The sequence below is a fragment of the Marmota flaviventris genome, chromosome 4 (assembly GCF_047511675.1).
Source record: "Marmota flaviventris isolate mMarFla1 chromosome 4, mMarFla1.hap1, whole genome shotgun sequence".
Taxonomy (NCBI): domain Eukaryota; kingdom Metazoa; phylum Chordata; class Mammalia; order Rodentia; family Sciuridae; genus Marmota; species Marmota flaviventris.
In genome coordinates, this window is record NC_092501.1 from 70115158 (window position 1) to 70136411 (window position 21254).

Genomic DNA, 21254 nt, shown 5'->3' on the forward strand with positions numbered 1-21254 from the left:
AATCACAAATATAAAACTTTTGGTAATGTTAAAAGAGAAAAAAATAAAAGTAGAAAGATATTTTAAAGTCTAATTGTTGAGGAAAATTCAGATTTAGAGAAAAGAAAGGAGATGGAAACCTGTGAATTCTAAAGGAAACTTTTAAACACAAATTTAAGATCCAAAGGTGTTTAATGTTAGATCTCTTTTCACTTATGAACATGTAGATCTCCCTCTACATTTTAAGTATTACTAGTAATGTGTTTATAAGCTATTGTTAGATTTGTTACAATGACAAATACATAAAAGAAAACAAGATATGCTAAAAGATAAAAAAAAAAAGTAGAATAAGAAATGGAAGAAAATGGCAAACAACCATTCAAGAATGTTCACAAATCAATTTTCTTAATCTGAAGAATTCTTGTCTATAAATAGAAATACATGCACACCCAACCACATACACCCCTATCATATATAGACAAAAAATAAAATGAAGCCAAATAATTGCAAGACATACATGTGGAAATAGAAATAATTTTTAAAAGGGAATAACAAGGGAGGACAATCAGAAAGGGCTTTACAGAGCAGATGAGACTGAAATTAAAGCTGGAAACATGAGAAGTCAGGAGACATATAAGGGTCGGGGGAAAGGGTAGGGAAGAGAGGTAGAGGAAGAAAGAATAAAACTGTAAACAGTAGAGGCAGAAGTGTTGCATTCTGCAGAACTGAAGCAAGACCAGTGTGGCTAAATTTTGGGGAACAAACAGAGAACGTAGCTAGAACTGGGATGGGAGGTAGGTCTGTGCTAAATCATATGGGTCTTTATAGTACCTACAAGGTCTTTAAAAAACGTTAATAATAGTGAAACAATCAAATCTATTCTTATGATACTCTGAAGACTTGAAAATAAATTGAAGGGGAGACGAGAGTGGAAGTGGTGAAAACATTCCACACAATTTATTTTCTAAATTGACCAAATTATGTGCATGTATGAATATGTCATAATGAATCCCACTATTATATATAATTACGATGCACCAATAAAAATTATCTAAAAATCATTCCCAAATGCCTGAGCTTCTATTCATTTCTTTATTCCTCAATTCCTACTTCATATCCCACTCACCTAACTCTTCTTCCACACGTCTACCCCAGATTTCATCAAATAACAATGAAAAAGAATATGCTAAGGAAAAATGCAGCTTTTTGTAGTCTGTGTGCATAATAGTATTTCATTATAAACTTGTAGGTTATTGCTACATAAACACTACTTTTTTTTTATTTGTTTTAATTAGTTACACATGACAATACAATGACCTTGACATATCATACATTTGAATCAGATGGGATATACTTCTAAGTAATGAATAATTTAGTTTAAAAATGAGTCAAGATAAGTTCTTCAGTTCTTTACCCTAGAGGACAACACACACACACACACACACACACACACACACACGGAAGCATGCATGTCTTCACCAATACATCCCAATGCTTTTAACTGACCTTAAAATTTGGAGAAAAATATCGGTTGGCCTTGTCTTTATTTGCTTTGTCAAGATCATTTTTTGTTAAAGTAAGTACTAGATATTCCTTGTCATTATCTGCACGTTCTATACTGCAAATACTATCGATTTCTTGATCACATAGACTTCCATTTTCTACTCTTTCTGAGGTTTCCTCTGGTCCTGGTATGAAGAACGTATTTACCCAAAAATGAAACATTTTATCCTATGAAAATAAAAGAAACAAATTACTAATTTTTTTTAAATGTCACCTGTAAATAAATACTTGCCCCAAGAAGTCAACAAATTAAACTATATACATTCGATATTTCAAATAAAGGTAAATACAATCTGTGGGTTATCTGCTGCATTTACATTTATGAGAATTTTTCTTTCAAATTTTTAGTTCAAAAATATAATCTCATATGATCAGAGATAACTTACTTTTGTCTTAAAATTATAAGTAAAATATTCCTTTTTAGTCCAATACTAGCTTTAACCCATTAAATCACAAATTTTCAATTCTGCATCGATACAGGTATATTAAAATAAGTTGGAAATCAGGGGCTGGGGATATAGTTCAGTTGGTAGAGTGCATGCCTCACTAGGCCCTGGGTTCAATCCCCAGCACCGCCCAAAAAATAAATAAATAAATAAGTTGGAAATCACAATCTAGAAATTATACATGTGTTAACTAATATCAGTTAATATAATTATAATTCTATTATAATTACCTAAGTCTGGTATATATTATATAATTCTATTATATATTACACATAATACAGAATATATATGCAAGTTTTTATAGGTATTCTGCATCTGGGATGATGGGACAAAATGGGTTAAAAATGTTTTTTGTGTTTATGCATTTGTAGGTATAAACAAAACTCAGATATTTTTCATAAAAGTTCTTGTGAGGTACTTCCCTCATGAAGCATGGCAAATACATTTTTACTTCTAAATCAATATTTAAATCTGACTGACTCCATTTTCTTCTATGAAAATGTATGCCTGAAAGCTTTCATAATAAAATGGGAGTGGGGGAGGTTACCAACATAAAAGTTAAGCTTGTATGGTCATTTGACAGTTAATGATGTAAAGCCTTGTGGCATCTTATCTGGTGCCTTACACTGCCATATAAACTTTCTATTTTAATTTACCTTGAAATTTTTGTTTTTTCCTCAAGAAGATGCTAAGACTCTTTAAGGATCTTAAATTTCTTTCTAACTCATAATATACCTACCTAGCAAGATAATCTTATACATGACAAGTCCTTTTAAAAATTGTTAATTACAGGGCTGGGGTTGTGGCTTAGCAGTAGAGCACTCGGCTCGCACATGTGGGACCCTGGGTTCAATCCTCAGAACCACATAAAAATAAATAAGTGAAATAAAGGTATTATGTCCATCTACAACTAAAAAATAAATATTTAAAAAAACTTGTTAATTACAATTATTTTAGCAAAGTCACAAGTTAGGAATTATATTTTACTTAGAAGAAAATAGCTAATTAATAATATTTAAATTTCCAAAAATGTGGATTTCTAATATGTACTGATTATACTAAAACTGTTTTTTGTTTAAATCAGAGCAGACAGTTAAATAAGACAGGGAAAATCATGTAGAATTTGAAATTAATGTAAAGTAATCCAAGACATACAAAAATATAAATATTTAATCTTCAATTTTATGTGCTAAGTGTGAAGTACAGAAGGACTAAAATTAAAATTAACACCTTCCTACAAGTACAAAGAAATGGTGAAGCAGGTGTGTGTTTTTAAGAGAAAAATATAAAATTTTATGTGTATTATGTATGTCAGTCTTATAAAGTACAAGAGAGAAAAAAAAACCCACAAAAACCCATAGCTTACTAATTATCTTGATTTTGAAGCATTTGCTAACACTTTATGGATTCCCAAAAATTATTATTTCAAAGCTACTGAGATATATTTAATTTTTATTTAAACACAGGAGTAAAAAATGTATTTCTGGTGAAAAATATCACTTTAATATTCAGTAATTTTTTTTTCTAACTACTTGAATTCTGAATAAAGGAAATAACATTTCTTCTGATAAGTCAGAACAGTGTTAAAATTTTTAGTAATAAATGAAACTTCCTCTTATTTTCTTTCAAAAGAAAAACTAAAAATTGAGAAAACTAAATCAATCTGACATGTCTAAAAAATAGTACTGTTTATATATCTAGTATGATTAATGAGGCAGCAACACCACACAAAATCAGTGCTTTTTTCCCATTACTACCTAAAAATTTTGCACCTTAAGCTCACTTTTAATGTCCACACTTAATATTTTAAACCAAGATAGTTTATTTTATAATCGAGCTCTTGCCTTCTCTGCCTTCTCTAAACACAGCTTAGTAAAACACAAACCTCACTTTCTAAACCTGCATATTTAAATACCACATTTTTTTCATTCCTTATTATTTCCTCTCCATAACTATTTCTCTCCTAGATAAAAGGCTAAATATTTAGTGAATCTGGGAAAACTAAAAATAAAACAACCAATTCTCAAGAAACATAAAATGGGGAAAAGTGGTTTGTGTCATTACAGAAGACCACAGAAAAGATCTTATTGCTGTCTATAAGTCTAGCACTTTTTAAACCTATGGTCCCATGCTAATTTCTTTTCAGTTAATTCACCATCTTTTAAAAGGGGATTATAGGGGCTGGGGATGTGGCTCAAGCGGTAGCGCGCTCGCCTGGCATGCGTGCGGCCCGGGTTCCATCCTCAGCACCACATACAAACAAAGATGTTGTGTCTGTGGAAAACTAAAAAATAAATATTAAAAATTAAAAAAAGGGGGGGGGGGGAATTATAAGTGACTGAATGGGAGTATGTACACAATCTAACACTTTTACAAAACTTCTTTGCATAAACCAAGAAAAATTAATTTCGTGTTACAATGTCATATAGTTTTCCTTTTAACAAGATTATTTACCATTGTGATGTTCCATTAACACCAAAAGAAAGTAAAGCATCTGTATATTTAACTATGTTTAAGAAAGCTAACCACAGTTAATTAAGTGTTCATCATAAAATAAAATACAGCTTTTAATCAATCTCTCTTTATAGAATGACTTCTGCCTAACTAAAGGCTTTAAATAAAAGATCCAGGGCTACTCTTACAGGTATGGCTATTTCGATAATTTCCCCCAAAAAAGTAAAGTGCAAACCTTTTTTAGCATCTTGTTCTGTTTGTGGAAGAACTCTACTTTGATGTCACCACACACAGGCAATGGCTGAGGGAACTCAAAGTACATGAACTTGTCTTCCCGTCGTGTGGGTCCTGAATTGGAGGAATATATCTTCACCTTTAGCTGGCAGACCACAAACTGAGGATCTGCATGGTTAAATACATACTATTTTACTTCACAGGAAATGCCTTCAACTACCAAAAGCTATTTTAATGATCAATTATCAGCAATATAATCAAAATGGTAACTACGCATCTGTAATCCTGACTAAAACGAATTAGTGGAAATAAATGAAGTCAATGACATAATCAAGGTATGGTTTTCTACGATTTGAATCTATAAAATAAGGTTCCACTGGTAGGACAGTCAATTCCTGTCTCATGAACCAGTCCCAAAAATAGATATCTAGCAATATATTAACATCAAGACTTGACTTTTAAATTATACTAAAAATCTTAATATAAAGTACAAAATTAATTTTAATAGTTTTCTGGAATATTTGTAAGTTACATAAATGGTAACTTTTAAAACATTTCCTTTGGTGTTGTGAAGGCTCTAGCCTGTGCCAAAAATCACAAAATAAAAATTATTACATGTTCGCAAGAGGAAAGAATATATAACCTATAACAAAATCATAATAAATTCCAAGCATAAGACCTAGTATTTATGAAAATATTACCCATCATTCTTTTTTTTTATTTAACCTCTAGCCCACATTTCATTTTAAAAGTATATAAAGTCAGCACCATGAGAAAGAGGAAATGATTGAGATGTCTGCTAAGAAATGATCTCAAGTGTAAATTGCAGCATAAACTTCCCTTCCCTCCAAAACACATTAATAACCATTTTGACTTTGGGCTGTATCTGTTTTTAAATAGTTGGTAAAGTATAACTTCTCAAAATTCATCCTGCTTTTATGTTAGCAATTTAACTAAAAAAGGTGATAAAAGTGTGGAAGAGATTTTTGTTTTATTTTAAAATTCTACTCAAAAGTTCATTTATATCTAATAACTTCAGTGACAGAAATGAAAGATTCATTAATGTTAAGATTCTACAACTTTAAAAATTTCAAATTAAATAACTTGCCAATTCATTTGAGGCATAATTTATTTGTAGTATACTGAAGAATTTTATTTAAAGTCCATTGATTAATCTTAGGAGATAATAAAGTCTCAAAGAAAACATGACAAGAAAATAAACAGAAAAAAGAGCTTGCATATAGTATATGAGAAATATATAAATGTTGTATATGTGTATGTATGTGTATGTGTGTACATATATCAGTTAAAATCCTCAGCACCTCAAAAGGCACTATTATCTTTCAAGGAAAAAAAAAGTTTCAGATTTATCAATGTGACCCAAGACTGCAAATGAGGCAAAAAGTCAAACCAAGCTGAATGAAATTTCCATTTAATTAATACCCATAAATGTTTGCTAAAAGTGTGTGGGGTTATTCTAACATGGATTTGTTAAGACACATATCATGAGGAAAGGTCACCCCAAAAAGGGGAAATGCTACACCAATAACCTGTCAATAAATTCCACTCCTTTGACTAAGGTTCAAAGTACAGGGAACCATTTTACAAGTCTTTATGTGATACTGAAATTTTCATGGGAAATCTAGCTTGAATAAAGCAAAAGACCAAGTTATAATTTCAAAGCTGTGATAAATTAGTCAAGATGAAAATGTGTTATAATCTTATTAATTTAAATCCTACTAATTCAGAATCTGGTAATACTGATTTTAGGATTTGAAAAAGAAAAGTGACAGTATAAGCCAGATTTCAAAGAAACTACATCTGAAATGCACATTTTCAAGAACTTGAGAACTGTTACAAACAATCCACAAGCTAATTACAAATTGGCATTATGCAGAATTTCCTCTAAAAGCTAGGCTTAAAATGTTTTACTAAAAATTAATAAATTGGTGTAGGGTGCAGTGGTGCACTCCTGTAATCCCAGCGGCTCGGGAGGCTGAGGTAGGAGGATCATGAAAAAAAAGCAAGGTGCTAAGCAACTCAGTGAGACTCTGTCTCTAAATAATATATAAAATAGGGCTGGGTATGTGGCTCAGTGGTTGAGTGACCCTGTGTTCAATCCCAGATATCAAAACAAAACAAAACAAAAATTAATAAGTTTGCCAGGTACGGTGGTACAAGCTTATAATCCCAAAAAGTTTGAAGTCAGCCTCAGCAACTTAGTAGGCCCTAACCAACTTAGTAGGACCGTATCTCAAAAATCAAAAAGAGCTGGAGATGTAGCTCAGAGGTGAAGTACCCTGGGTTAAATTTCAGTACCAAAAATTAGTAAGTTTCCTCAAATCATTAAGGAAAATACAATATGAATTTCACATTTTAGATAAAGTCCAACATTGGTGTGGTCTTTTAAGACACCATTTTGATACATATTCTTTGATATGATTGACTGTTCTAAGGAAATGATAAGAGCCACACCTAGAGTAAATAAAAATCAAATTTAAAATTTCCTAGATTTATAGGTATAGATATGTGTATGTGCAGAGACAGAAACCCACATGGGCCAACTTTATTAACATTCTTAACCCTTTTAGAAAATAAAACAGTAACTTTCCCTTCATTTCAAAATATTAAAATAAGTAAGAAAATGGTTGCTAACCCCTGACAACTTTGTAGATTACTTTTCACCACCAGCTTTCTTCACTTACTCCCTTCTTCTTCCTGAACCCAAGTTGCCATTCATCATCTCAGTCCTCATCCTTTGCTTTACTCCAAGTCTTCCTATTCCTAACTCCACAACATATTTACATGAAAACATTTAAGAAGTCTTATCTTTATGCATCCCAAAATACCAGATATCTCTCGCCTCTATCTGAACCTAAATCCCAGTAGTCTCTGAATATCTCCATGTGAAAAATTCACTTTCATCAGATTTAAAACATGTTTGAAACCAAAAATTAATCTCAGACTCACTTTTCTTTCTTCTCCTTCCTGTGAATCATCTACATGAGCAGGACTGAAACTTTGATGAAATCTTTGTATATCAATAGCAAAGAAAAAAATAAACATCCATTTGCTTACTCTAGCACATCTGGCATAAGGCTTTTGCCTTCTTCAATCACAACTTTCTATACAACTGTCCGAAAAACATGGTTTAAATCTCTCATACTATTTGTAATACTATATTTATCAAACCAAGCCTGAAATCCCCTTCAAGACTTTCTAACTCAGACATTCCATTCCTATTCTATGCTCTTTACACTTCTTATCCAGTTCACTTCCTTCTGATGTGCTTTAGTTCAAAGCTATTTCCTATTACCTGCAATACTTTCTTCAGATTTAATGCCAACCTAAACTGCATGCTTTCCCCAATATTCAATAAAGAGCTGGTGAACTGCCAGGCACAGTAGCACACACCTATATAATCCCAGCAACTCTGGAGGATAAGACAGGAGGATATCAAGTTTGAGGTTAGTCTCAGTAACTTATACAGGCCTGTCTCAAAATAAAAAAAATAAAAAAGACTGGGGATGTAGCTCATTGGTAAAGTGCTCCTGAGTTCAAGCACCAGTAACTAAAAAAAGAGAGAGAAAAAAAAAAAAAAAAAAATTTGCCCACACACAGGCTGAAGGACTTCCTTCATGAAAATGTGTTGACAGTTTCCAAACTTTCTTTTTGTGAAAAATACATGAATAATTTATAAATAAAGCCTCCAATTTAACACTATATTAACTGTATTTTAATTATTTTAATACACAGAATTAAATCAGTATATAAACAAGAAACCAGAATATCACAAAAAATTTAGAAATATTTTAGTAGTTAATAATTTTAAGTCTAGAAATGTAATGCTGTGAGAGGGTTTAAATATGGGCAGGCAAAGTAGAACTGAAAAAAAAATTTGCTAGAGAGGTCAATGTAAAAAAATTATACTAATGATTACTGAACTGAATATTCTTTTTCTCATTATCTCCATAAAACCTTTTATTTGGCTTTTAAAATCTACCCTATAGGAAGTTTATTTTCTTCCTTTTCCTTTCCTCTGATTCTGCTAAGTCCCTACATTAATCACCTCAAACACCCCAGTGCCTTGCATTCAACAGTTTTAAAAATTGTACTGAGATTTAAAAAAAAAAAAAAAAATCAATGCAGTTCTTAAGAAGCCTATCTGTGATCTTTGATAAAGTTGCCTTGCTCTTAAACAGGAAAGATCTGATAGATAATCCCATCTACTTGTCAAACACTAAAAAAGAAAAAAAATTAAGGAAGTAATTTTCTAGGTACAAATTAATTTAGGGACAAAATATGTTTAATTTAAACAAATATTTTCAAGAAACAAAACTTAAAGCTAAAAACCTAGCCAGGCATAGTAGCATACACCTGTAGTCCCAGTAGCTCAGAAGACTTGAGGTAAGGGATCTCCAGTTGAAAGCCAGACTCAGGAACTTAGAGACAGCAAGACCCTGTCTCTGAATAAAATATTTTAAAAAGACTGTGGATACAGCTCAGTGGTTAAATGCCCCTGGGTTCAATCCCAGGTACCACCAAAAAAAAAAAAAAAAGCTAAAACCACTAACATTGCAAAATATCACTGAAATAATATTAGAGTTGTTAAAAGAAATAATAAAGTGGTATCTTATCTAGAAACCACATAATTGTCCTCTAAATACTAACAAAATATATTTCTTGAACATGAAAACATGACTGACCACTTCCTGGTTGTATTTAAGTTCCAGGATTAAAAACCGTTACGAGTCTCTTGATCCAAGTAGTAAGCTTCCCATCAGTCTAGCTAAGAACTCTAGCCAAGAATAGCAGAGAAGCAGAATAGGATAGGGATGGATGAGGTAGGCTTACAAAGGTTAGGATAAAAGATAAATAAACTAGAAGCAGACATCAGTGACATTATTTATACTTAGTATTTATTTAGGAGTTCCAGATTTTAAAATCTCTGTATTTTATTTGATGAGAAAACTCAAAGAAGGGTAGATGGTATGACCAGGGTTGTACAGTACATTAATGATTGAGCTACGATTGGAACTCACATCTGAATCCAGGTTTTCTTCCTCACTTTACATACTCTGACTCAGTCTTCCCCACCCCACCCCTACTCATTATACTTGAGCTTGTTGCCAAGTCCTATCACTTTCCTTTACATTGTTCTGTCACCATAAATGTAAATATCTAATATTCTTAAGATGAAAGAATTAGTCCCTGCCCCAAGACCATAAACTGATGAATCTCATTGTCACTCTTATGTTGAACCTCTGTGAGATAGGTTTTTCAGTCATCTGCTCAGAATTTAAGCTCCATTTGGTGGTTGTAACACAAAATACTTCCTTAATAAAATAAAATTTGACTTCAAAAACATTAAACCCACTGTTCTTGGCAACTCAGTCCAAGGAGATGAACAACAGAGCCAATTAATTTGGATACTTCAGAAATAAACTCTTTTGCATAAAATTTTCAATGTGGTAAATTTCTTTCTAGATTTTTATATACACTTCTACATGTGTTAAGAAAAGTATTCCAAAACATAAAAGGATGAGAGAATTTAGAGCACTTACTGCAAGTTCCGCCACTGAACATTGGAATAGTTTCAAACATCATCTTGTGAAACAACAGTGCCACTGGTCTATAATCCAGATGATTCTTTAACAGGTAGCTATAATAATACACATAGCGCCTCTGACTGGGAATAGTTACTCCCTGGAGGATAGAAGAAAAAAAAATAGAGAAACAGAGAAAAAAAGAAAGAGAAAAGCCAAATTCAAATGGAAAGTTCCATTATAGTTATTCTACTAAGCTGCTATGGTAAATGGGTTGTACCCATTGGAAAACATATACACATAAAAAAAATTGACCTTAAATAATTAATACTTAAATCCAGTTCAATAACAGAGTAAATCAGAACAACATCAATACAAAGAAAAATATCTGAATAACTTTACTTCCTTCAAATACAATAACACCTCATTTATTCAAAACTCACAAATATGCTCTGACCCTGATCCAATTAGCAAAGGTCACTGCATATCCAAAAATAATTGTCAAAGCCCTCTCAGCATTATAGCTATGTTCTTTATACCAATATATCCCACAAGGATTTATGGACTCTTATTAAACACACAATTCCTCACAAATTTTTCCAAGCAAAAGTATATCAGAATCAGCAGATTAGATAATGCAAACTGCCTTTTAAGAGGCAGACAAGGCAGTAGCAAAAAGAAACGTTGGCTTTAGAGCAGGAAAAAAAATAGGAGTATTCAGTTTACATAAATGAATCCAATAGTCCACTAACAAAGTTACTTAAAGATGTCTCTGTCACATACATCTCTTTGTTGGAGAAGCAAGGAGAGTATAAAATGTTTTAGAAAATACCAAGTATTAAAAATGCTTTAAATATATTTAACATATTTAAAAGGAGAACCTGAATTTCTAAAAAAATTGATGTATGCAATAATATGTTCACTAATGAAGCTGAATAAATGAGGTATTAAAGTGCTTATCTAAGGTTTTTTCTACTACAAATGTGACTTAAGAAAAATTCAACTTAGAAATATAAGGAAAATAATAAACAACATTAAGTATAATCGTTAGAAGAAACTTATTGAAAAATCATTCTTTAAAGTATATTCAAGAGGAAAAATTCTCACAGTATTTCTCTTTTAAGTTATCATTAGCACCTAAACTTCCCCAATGTGTTAAAAATTCTGTACACAAATATCCCTTTTTCAATGAAAAATATAAAGCACATTTTTGTGAATTTAAAAACACAAATGCTGAATGTCAAACTAGTATAATACAATCAGTATTTTTTAAGAAGATACTTACTATAATAGAATCAGTGTTTTTTTTAAAGGTTAGCATGATTTTATTATAAACACACATACACACACAGTTGAAAAATGGATATAAATCATTTGAAATCAGAACAAGTGATTTAAGATTTTGGTCACAGTAAAGAACAAACATTTTATAGTCAGAAGACTTCTATTTGAATGCTGATAGTCAAAACACAAACCCCAATTTGTTTCCTCAGGAAACTGAGGACAATATCGTGTACCCTTCCTTCGTAACAGGATTTTTGTGAAGAATAAACACCAAAGCAGTTACACAAAAGCAAGCTAAAAACTACAAATGATACATAGTTAACAGTCTTAAAGTTTAATAAAGTCTACCTGTGTTAAGATATAATTCTGGGATAGCTGGAATTTTATTTGTTTGTATTCTTACAGGAACAGTAGTAAAGTAGCACTATTTTGAAGAAGTGTTAAAAAAAATTAACAGTAAAAAAGTGTCCTTAGCACTTAAAAATGTTTAGGCTCCAGATGGTTTATCAATACATTATTTTATGCAACTTCATTAAACAACTTGTCATTCATTTTTTAAAATATCTTTTTAGTTATAGATGAACACAATATCTTAATTTTTATGTAGTGCTGAGGATTGAACCCAGTGCCTCACACCACTGAGTATAATCCGAGCCCCTGTCATTCATGTTTATCAAAATAAAATACATAATTGCTAATGGAGAAAATAATAGATGGAGTATAGATGGGAATGATACTTTTTTGAACCGTGTGAATTTATTATCTAGTCAAAAAATTTAATAAATCTAAAAAAAAAGTCAGTACAAGTCTATAAGAAACCAAGTTGTAAAGTTATCATTTTTTGGGACTTAATGAATGGTAGATATTTTTTTCTTTATCTCCATCTTTGGCACAAGTTTGCATGTGATAATAAAAGGTTTTCAGAGTTTTAAAGTTTTCTCAAGTAGCAAGTGACTATACATCTATAATGTAGGTGTTTCAAGATTCAGTTAATCCTTAACAAAAGGAGGTAGGCAAAGTGAAGAATATATGAATTTACTAGTTGTCATCACTGAGCGAATAATTTATGTGTGAATACCAGCTGAATCTAAATTACAAACTTCATAACATCCATTTAATCCCTATAGTTCTTCCTGCTATGGAAGGAAACAAAGCTCAGAGTCAGTAGTGATATACACAGAGTTATAGAGAAAAGAAGTTAAGGAACCTCAGCAATATGGCAAAGGTCTAGGCAGAAGAAAGGAGGTCAATTTATCTTTCATACCACTATTGAACTAATTTTATAAAAGTATAAGATAATCACATTGCTGATTAATTCAAATGTTAAATGATATCTTGGTGTCCACCCAAACAAGGACTTATCACATAGTATAATTCAATCACATAAATATAGAGCCCCAACCTCTTTTTCCACTTTTACCTCTCACAATTCTCTTGTGCCAACAATTACTCCTACTTTTGGTCAAACTATTTGATTTCTCCTAAATTGTACTTTCTGGTTTGCTCTTTCTTAAAAAAAAAAAAAAAATCTTTTATCAGATTAAGATGTAACAGTAAGGAGGCAGTCACCTATTGAGTTTTACATATTTCCTAACATCAGAAACCTTTCTAATGTCACCTCCACACTATAATTCTACCTCCTTTTTAATACTTTAAGGGCTTATGTTTCTTTTCTGTCTTCCCTTATTGGCTTTAAGAGAGATACAATGATTTTATTGGCATTTTCATATTGTCAGTGTTTAGATTTATTAGTTCAAATGATTTACTGTTTCCCAATTCATTATATTATCTTTGTTGATTCTTGTTATTAATCTTAAAAACGCTAATATGAATCTGGGTTTCCTCATTGACTAAAAAATTGTTTAAGAACATGGTTTTAAATTTCCATATAGACTTCAATTGAACTTAAAAAAATAAATTATAATCAAGAAATGGGGCTTGTATAATTTCTATTTGGGAGTTTTGTTTTTTGTTTCTTGCAGATGGACTAATGAATTATTAATCTTGGTAACTATTTTGTGGATGACAGAAAAATAAATACATTCTTTGGGCTAATTTTATCACATTATTCAAACCACCCACATATCTTATTTTGTGCCTTCTTGAAGTATATTAAAGGCTTCTGCTGTCATTAATTTTTTAATAATTTTTCCATTTCATTCACCTTTTGCTTGATACATTTTAGTGTTAGTATGGCACCCATAAGTTCGTAACTGCTAATATGTGGAGTATATCCTGTGTTAATATAAAATGACATGATTGATCCAATTATACACTTTTTTGCTTTAAAGTCTACTCAGATACTGAAATACCATCATCCTCTTTTGAAACTTACATTTTCTGATTTGTCTTTAATCAACCATTTATTTTTAAGCCTTATTTTATGTAAATCTCTTTTATGTGATTACTCTTAGGAAAGAGACTTTAAAGCATAGATTACACACCTTTTAAATCTATAAATACTGCCACAATACTGTCAGACTAGACTACCACCTTAATACCACAACACACGATGTGTAATGTTTGTTCATATTCTATGTGTCAATACTCTCAGATCACCTTCCCTAAGATAAATTCACAATCTGACTCAAGTTTAAAGAGTGATTTTCTAGCCAGGCATGGTGGTACATGCCTGTAATCCCAGCAACTCAGGAAGTGGAGGCAGGAGGATCACAAGTTCAATGCCAATCTCAGCAACTTAACAATGCCCTAAACAATTAAGCAAGAGTTGTCTCAAGATAAAAACTAAATCAGTGGTAAAGCACCCCGGGATTCAATTCTAGTGTCCGTCCCTCAAAGTGAGTTTCTACTTCAGTACTTTTCTGGCACTTAGAAATAATGTAGATGTTTCAACATATCAGTGTTTGCTTGAAGCCTACAAAGCTGTATTTCAGAATGATCACAATAAAATTATTATATGGATTTAGAAATGGCTGTTATTGTAATGACAACATGTAACAGTCAGTACTGTTATTATTTGCCAATATTCTACATATACTCCTAACTCTAACTCAACAAGATGTTATCACCTCTATTTTAAGGATAAGAAAACAGTCTAACTGCATGTAATTACCTCACTCAAAACCAGGATTTGAACCTAAATGTGAATGAGTCTGAATCTCTTACTCAGGAGTCCTTACTTACGAACAGCAGGTGTATTAACTATGTGATTTGAATGAGGTCATACCCTCGTTAAGCTCTTATTTTTCACATCTATGAAGAATCTTCAAAGTTTAGAGCATTATTATGCTCCAGTTCTATGAAAGTAATTATGAGTTCCATATTAAAATAGTGCTGCATTATCCACAGAATCCTTCACAATTAACTGTGAAGCAGACATCTCTGCCCAGCATCTTTTCTTCCTGCTTTTTGGGAAGTTATCATTCTCCCCGTGATTTAGGGATGCTGAATTTTTTTCTTAACCTTCAGATACTTGTCCTAATCAGAGAATTCCATTTTCTGGTCAGAATATTTGGTTCAGAAATGGGCACATGCACAGTCCAGGAAAATCATAACTTAACTGAGAAATTTTCGCTCAAGTTGTAGTCTCTTCCTGTTGCAGTTGATGAAGTAGTTAGAATGCAAGCCTAAAGCTACAAGGAACAATACCTTGCCATTACTTACAGAGAGAGCCTACATGAAAATATGAAGTATATACAGAAGAGAGAAGAGGAGGGAGCAAGGAAGGGAAAGACACTCCTGATAACTGTTTAGCATCTAAATCTAGGCCAAAGCTTTTAAGTTATATAAGTTAATAAATGTCTCTTTTTGTTTAAGCTTACTTGGAGAGTTGGGTTTCTGCAACTTGAAACTGAAAAAGTCCTCATACATTGTAAGGTAACTACTTTATTTTTTTTCTTTTTTAAGTTTCAGTTTCTACTTTTGTGATAGAAATAACTAAGAAAAAAATTAGACAACAGAAAGAACACTGGGTTTGAAGTTAACTAAGAGATATAGTTTTGAGTTATTTGATAAAACGATTTTGACTAAGGGCAGACTACTCTGCAGATCTGTTTATTATTTATATTAGAATAGTTTTGAATTAAATAATCAGATCCTTCAGGTATAAAAATTCTATGGTTCCCTGAATCTACAGAATGGATAACAGATTTAAATAGCATGTATCACAGGAACACAGTTTGGCCCAGCAGAATTAATGTTAGGAAAAATAAGAAATGTTACATTAGGGGGTGGCGCTGTGGCTCAGAGGTACATCGCTCACCTCACATATACAGGGCCCTGGATTCAATCCTCGGCATCACATAAAAATAAATAAATAAAATAAATATATTGTGTCCAACTACAACTAAAAAATAAATATCTTTTAAAAAATAATGTCACATTAGGAGTTTTTAAAAAAACAATATACCTTATGTGTTTCAAATGAAGAAATACAAAAAGTTCATTAGGTTACAATATAGGAAAATTTAGTAAACCAATTAGAAAAAAGAAACTTGATTATGAAATTAAGTCATAAAAATTCATCCCCCAGGAAAACTAAAAAATTTCTTCTTTAAATTTTCATTAAAGGTAGGATCGATGAACTCATGTACAGAGTTCATGATATATAGGAACTTTTTCTCTAATAACTGATTTGGAAACAAAGAAAATGAAAGCAGCCCCATTCCCTCCCAAAAAAAGTTTAATGAAAGAAAATAAATATTAATGCTTACTTGCCACTACTCTGGAAGTGGGGGAGGGTGGTAAGGTAAAAGAGGAAAATAGCAGTGATTCTATGTAGGTTTGTCATAAAATGGAAATTAACCTCTCTGAAGTTGGAAATTTGAGGAATCATTCCAAACAATATACTTACCAGCATTCTTAACATGCTTTAACTCTTTTTTCATAGTTGACAATAAATGGGACTTTATCTTTTATAATACTACAAATTAAGTGTAGATGCACACAGTGTTGGGCACAGGAGAGATGGGAATCCTGAAACATGCTTTCTTAGAGGGGGAGGGGAAAAAACATAAATGGTTTGCTTTTGGATAATTTAGCATACTCATAAAGTCAAATATCAAATATACAAATGAATAACCCCAAAGGAAGCCTAACATACCTTCATTCTTAAAAGGTATTGAAAAGGGGTCGTCCTTCCCTTGAGCAGTTACCTCACGCCCAGAAATTTTTTCTTTATAGAAGGTATCAATTGCTTGACTTCCCTGCAACAAGTCACAGCTTCAAGTACTAATTAGACACTCCTAACATAATGCTACATTTTGTGGTCAGCTTGCACCCAAGACCCTGCCATGTAATTTACATCACTGCATGCTGCAGATATGTCATAACTGGGTTAGACTGTAATAGGTCAGAATATTTTGAGAGTCTCTGCAAAGTCTACAAATTTTCATGAAAACTATCTCCTTTCTCTTCAAAACAAATTGAAAAAAGATTCTGCTCCCATACGAATGTCACAAGAACACAACTTTCTTCAGCTTCTTATGTTTCTCTATAATTAAGGATATAAGTAAAATAACATTTAAGACAGTTTTAATGAAATTAATTCTATACAAACTGTAAAATAGATAACATGTATTCATCTCCTGTAATAGTGGTTCACAGTTTAAAAAAGATGTGAATGCACAAGCTCAACCTAAAAGGAAATATTGATAAGAAGTGAATAAATCTACTATCAGATGTTTTAAGAATAAAATTACTTTGGATAATCATATTTATGATTATCTATGTATTGTGGCACACTCCTATAATTCCAGAGACTCAGGAGGCTGAAGCAGGAGGATGTCAAGTTCAAAGCTAACTTCAGCAATTTAACAAGGCTCTAAGCAATTTAGGGAGATCCAGCCTCAAAAGAATAAACCAGGCATGGTGGTACATGCCTGTAATCCAGCCTCTAATCCCAGTGGCTCAGGAGGCTGAGGCAGGAGGATAGAGAATTCAAAATCAGTCTCAGCAACTTAGCAAGGCCCTAAGCAACTCAGCAAGACCCTGACTCTAAATAAAAGATATTTAAAAAGGGTTGGGGTTGTGGCTCAGTGGTTAAGGACACTGGGTTCAATCCCTGGTACAAAAAAAAAAAAAAAAAGAGGAGGAAGAAGAAAAAGGAGGAGGAGAAAGAGGGAGGGAGAGAGGAAGAAAAAGGTCTGGGGATTTAGCTTAGTGGTAAAGCATCCTGGGTTCAATTCCCAGCAATCCCCCATATACGTGTGTGTATATAAAATATAAATATACATAAACAAACTACACACATATACATACATATACTTATGTATATATATAATATACATACATGTTGTTGTGTACGTAACATATATATACATACATATATAATTTCACTAGAACTCTAACCATCAAACAAGTGATATCACTGAATTGAAGTGATATCACTAAATTGAAGAGATTTTGAGAAAGTGTACAGCCTTAAGTTTATAAGACCAATACCCTCAACTTGTTCTCTTTCTCCTTAAATCAGGGGTCTTTAAATGTTCTAGCATCTGTAAAGAATATAAACCAAGGGGGCTGAGGTTGTGGCTCAGTGATAGAGCGCTTGCCTAGCTGGGTTCAATCCTCAGCACCACATAATAATAAATAAATAAAATAAAAAGGTATTGTATCCACCTTCAACTTAAAAGTATTTTTTAAAAAATAAACATTTAAGCCAGGCATGGTGGTGCACACCTGTAATCCCAGCGGCTTGGGAGGCTGAGACAGGAGAATCAAGAGTTTAAAGCCAGCCTCAGCAACTGCAAGGTGCTAAGCAACTCTATGAGACCCTGTCTCTAAATAAAGTACAAAGAAGGACTGGGGATGTGGTTCAGTGGCCGAGTGCCCCTGAGTTCTGTCCCCAGTATGCTCCCCTAAATAAATAAATACATACATACATACATATAAATATAAATAAATAAATAACATTTAAAAAATAAGAATATAAAACGAGGAACCTTCAAAATAGACTTATTTCATCAGTATTATCTAAACTTTCAGGAGTCTACATAAATTATTCTGAAGAATCTCAAAATTCTTTTTCAGTTCAAATATTTGTGAACTTGATAATGTAGAAAGAAATTTAACAATGCAGCAAGGGACTCAACTTTTACTCTCAATGCAGTCATTGACATATGGATAATACTGATGACAATATTTTACCTTTCTACCATTTTATCATCTATAAAATAAGAAACTTTAGAGGGGGTGGGGAACCCAACAATCTTAAAGAGTTTTATCCATTATTCCTAGTTTTCTAATGCTGTTTCAAACTAAAATGTAAATGCAAACATTAAGTAAAACACAATTTAGTCAACATCATCTGCTCACAAATTTATTTTTTGCCTTTTAATATACACACAGGGATAAAAGGTAGGAATACATTTCTTCAGGACCTGTGAATAATTCATCCAAAACATGGTCTAGGTATATGAACTAAGCATGAGCTAAGAACAGTAGATCTCAATGATTTATTTTATTCTGACACTAAAAGTGATCAACTTAGCTAAAGTGATCAACTTAGCTAAAGTGATCAACTTAGCTAAAACCATTTAACTGTGCTTTAATACCTTGTAACAAATAAACTTGACAATTTTATCAAATACATTCCTGGCAGTCCACATAGGTCTACATTTTCTACTTTCTACTAGCCCATCACATTCTCTTGGGGGAGATGCCAAGAGAGAGCAGTTCTACTAATGAAGTATTACTACTTTTTATCACATGACACTGCAAGATTTGTTTTATTTTCATAAATACTTCTCTAGCAATCTTTTTACTCTGACCCTATCTCACAATATTCCATGGGGCTTCTTGCCATTTCATTAAACACCCCTTCCTCACTTCTAGAGAGAAACAGAACTGACAATGTTACCAGATTGTGATGACTAAATATGTTCTGACAAATTAAGTATGTCTTCACTTTTTGATTATGAAAACTTCTCTTGGATTTAACTTGAACTGGATAAAACAGAGAAAGTTTGAGCATCCTTAGATTTTACCTTTATCTTGAACATGATGAGACAGATTATCCCAAATGCTTCTTACATGGCAAATTATCACCATCAGCAGCCTATAGCCAACTATTCAGAAGAAGCACTTATTATCAGACAGAGTATATATGCACATATGGATGGAAAGGTGTGCTTAAGAGGAAGGGAACAGGGAGAAGACGACAGTACATTTGAGAGCACAACTTAGAAAAGCCCAGACCATTACAAAACTCTTGTTTGACCCGACTCAAAATCTTGAATAAAGCAACCTACCAGGCTACTGGTTAATGTCAAACTAACAAAAAGCCACACAGTTGAACATGATGAAAGCAAACATCTCAGAAAGAGTCAAGCACGTTTGTAGCTTGCAACAGAAAAATACTGTTTCAAAACCTCTATAATTTTTTTCCAGGTGGACATATTTTTATTTCATGAAGGGAGACACAATTCAATCTACTACAGGCTGACTAATTCACCCAATAAAATGCATAGGACATGATATTCATTTGTATCACAATGAGATGTCAAAACCTCTATCACTGACTTTTTTTTTCTGAGACTATAAAACAGGTCATGAAATGACTGGAAATACCACCTCCCTTCAGCATATGACTTCTTAGTGCACCCAGCTAGTAGTTTTCATCAAATACATACATGGTCACACAATCAATGAATGATGCCTATCTTAAGAGTTATTTTTGAAAATTTTGGGAAACATTGATAACATTTTCAAAATGGCCAAGTTTCTTTGCCAAGAAGAAACCTCAATATTCTGTAAAAAACAGTATACCTCAATGTCAGGCAGCACATCTGCTTTTGCTGCACTAGCGAAGACAGAAGCTCTCCATGCCATCATCACTCACTGCTTTATTCATCCATGTGCCTCAGAGTGGCAAGACTCACATTAATCCTGAAAGAAACCTTATCTGTTGTTGTGAAAGTATTCTACTGCTTTGTAAGTGCCAAGCTTTGAATCATAGTCTGTGCAAGAACTGTCATGAAAAAATCTGTTGTAATAGTTGCCAAATTCATAAAAGCCAAGACTTTAAATCAAGACGTTCTCAAACTCTTTTAAGGAGTTTTAACTCTTCAACTTTAAAACTGAAATGTGAAATCATAATGCTTTCCTTCATAACACAGCACTAATGATGCAGATACTGCCAAAAAATTATTTCATTAACTTGAAGGCAAGGAAAATGATGCAGCATGAATTTATCTAAGAGTCTTGACATACTCTTATTTCTTGACACAAGCTTACTTTCATTGGGCAAAGGATTCTACATCTTCCATTTGGTTCTTTTATTTGTGAGATATTGAATGGATATCAAAGATGGCATATAAGTTGCAAAGTCAAAGAAAATGGCACAGTTTTTACTTGTTACTTTAAAAAGTTAAATAACATTAGCCCATTCCTTAAAATTTACTACTAAGAAAACTAAAGTTTAATTTTGATTAATTTATACCACTTTGATTTATTCATCATTCTCATATACTGTGGCCACTGATATTTGTATGGGAAAAAACTCACAAATAAATTGAAGGTGTCTTTTATGATCTATGTTGTTAAATAAGTTTCAGTACAATTAAAAACCATAAGTAAAATTTTTTTATGTATCCATGCCTATGTTTAATGGGAAAACACTTAAAACTTTCATCAGATTTGGTACCAGGGATTAAATTCAGGGGCACTTAACAACTGAGTTACATCCCCAGTATTTTTTTGTATTTTATTTAGAGACAGTGTCTCATTGAGTTGCTAAAATGAGGCTGGCTATGAATTCAAGATCTTCCTTCCTCAGCCTCCCAAGCCG

General features: G+C 32.3%; 1 protein-coding gene across 2 annotated transcripts in view; it reads right to left on the minus strand.

Annotated features, from left to right (window-relative positions):
* Positions 1-21254, minus strand: part of Pten (phosphatase and tensin homolog) — a 60036-nt gene that overhangs the window by 7902 nt on the left and 30880 nt on the right. For both annotated transcript variants that reach the window (XM_027949222.2, XM_071611248.1), the window contains 3 exons: positions 10241-10382; positions 4678-4844; positions 1486-1710 (listed from right to left, as the gene is read on the minus strand). In XM_027949222.2, coding sequence (XP_027805023.2) covers positions 1486-1710; positions 4678-4844; positions 10241-10382 — 534 coding nt within the window. The remainder of the gene's footprint in view (positions 1-1485; positions 1711-4677; positions 4845-10240; positions 10383-21254) is intronic.